The sequence below is a fragment of the Echinops telfairi genome, unplaced genomic scaffold (assembly GCF_000313985.2).
Source record: "Echinops telfairi isolate 266 unplaced genomic scaffold, ASM31398v2 ScPeMD7_7465;HRSCAF=8503, whole genome shotgun sequence".
NCBI lineage: Eukaryota > Metazoa > Chordata > Mammalia > Afrosoricida > Tenrecidae > Echinops > Echinops telfairi.
This window is the reverse complement of record NW_022111365.1, coordinates 8,594,977-8,596,970: the sequence shown is the minus strand read 5'-3', so window position 1 is coordinate 8,596,970 and position 1,994 is coordinate 8,594,977. Positions and strand designations below refer to the sequence as shown.

The 1,994-nt window shown below is 38.6% G+C and overlaps 1 protein-coding gene across 1 annotated transcript in view; it reads left to right on the top strand.

The window, feature by feature from the left end:
• Positions 1 to 1,994, top strand: part of LOC101651943 (mitochondrial import inner membrane translocase subunit Tim23) — a 34,693-nt gene that overhangs the window by 17,153 nt on the left and 15,546 nt on the right. The window contains exon 5 of the mRNA XM_004716241.2: positions 1,341 to 1,399. Coding sequence (XP_004716298.1) covers positions 1,341 to 1,399 — 59 coding nt within the window. The remainder of the gene's footprint in view (positions 1 to 1,340; positions 1,400 to 1,994) is intronic.

Here is a 1,994-nt window from a genome sequence, read left to right as displayed (position 1 = left end):
AGTTGGTGACTCATCTGATAGTCGGTTTGGCTTATACTCAAGTATATACACACACACACACACACACACACACACACACACACACGATATGGCTCCACAGCCCCATGCCCAGGAGAGAGGCTCTACCCCACCCATAACTGTCGGGCTGACCAGCAGCTAGAACACACAGTTCCAAACATATCAGAGCACCCCACTGTGCACCCAAAGGTGGGTAGTTCAAATCCACTCAGTGGGGTCACGGGAGAGGGCCCTGCAATCTACTTCAGAGCCATCCAAGCCTTGACAGCCCTGCTCTGAGCCACGGGCCCACAGAGGCTGGAGCCACCCCCAGACGGTGGGCTGTATTTGTAAATTGGAATCATTTAATGTGTGTTCTTCAATAGCGTTGAGGTTTTGTTTTCAGGTACTTTACACTACTTAGCCAGCAGGTGGCACCAGACGTGGGGAGCCTGAAAGCCAGCGGGGTTCTTTGTAATTGTTACCCTTGCATGACTAGCCTATCCTTTGATAAAATTATATTCTTAATATTTCTTGTCTTTTACTCCCAGTAATTTTTTGAACTGTATTATGGAGAATCTTGACTAGAAAGAACAGTGTGTGAACCCCTAAGAATTATAACCTGTCCTTCACAATTATCAGCTCTTGCCCAGTTGTGCCCCAACGACTACTTTTGTTCCATGTTAATTGGAAACTTACCTTCTCCATGATTCCTTATGACTGAGTCTCTTATAGTGTATTTTCATTCTCTAAACTTTTATTCTGCTTAATATTCTAATATTTACTTTATACTCCCCTTCTAAAAGAAAATCAAACTGATTTGTCATCGTAATAATGACACTTTTTACACAGATCAATTTCTGTAAACTTGTTTATAAAATACCTTCCAGCGTGTTATTCACAAACATTTTAGTTGAGGCTTAAGAATAGTCATGTACAATGAAACCTGTGAAAACCAGAACTCAATAGGTCTGCCTTGTTTTTCTGGGGTATGTGTTTTCTGTCTTTGATAGGGTACAGTTTATTGCCCTTTTTTGTCACTCATTTTAGTCAAAATGTTTATATTTTCTGACAAGTTCCTTCCTTATGAAATTTCTAACTCTTAAGGTTTTACCATATTTAACAATAAGAATTTCACCTAATTGTTGCCTACATTGAAAATGTTTCATTCATATACCATAGAATATAAAAGACATCTTTTTACAATTCTGAGGAAATATTAAGATAGTGAGGACATAAAGGAGACTTTGGGGTGTAGGCTTGTGTACTTAGATTCTGTTGTGGTTTGTAAAATTCTATAGGAAAATATTCTAATAAGTTCTTCCCTCTTTTTTGCTCTGTAGGATTTTGAATATGCTGACCAGGCAAGGGGCACTTTGGGCTAATACGCTAGGTTCTCTAGGTAAGTAGAAATACTTCTTGATAATAAATTATGAGCACAAGGAAATAATATGCCAGTATTGTGAACATTGTAAACAATCAAAATTTGGTCCTGGTGTATGAAAAAGGATCTTTTAATCTACTCTGGTGACTAGTGTAGATACTCCATAGTTAAGAAAAGACAAGGAAATACATTATCAAGTAATTCCAGGTACTGATACCATACCTCATACAAAAATCAAAATCATTGTAATGTAGTTAATTCCACCTCTTACTAACCATATAGGACAATAGAACTGATCCTTAGAGTTTTGAAGGCTGTAAATCATTATAGAAGTAGACTGCCATTGAGCAGCTAGTGGCTTCAAACCAAAGACCTTTCAATTAGCAGTGGAGCCCTTAACTGTTGGGCCCCATTGACAAAACAGAACTGCCTCCATAGTTTTCAGGGCTTCAAACCTACATAGAAGCAGATTGCCACCTCTTTCTCCCATGAAATGACTGGTAGACTTGACCCACCAACCTTTTGTTAACAGCTGAGTGCATTACTAGGGCTTTTATTGTGATGCCATAACCTAAATCTATTGTCCTCAAGTTAATTAAGGCTTATAACGACA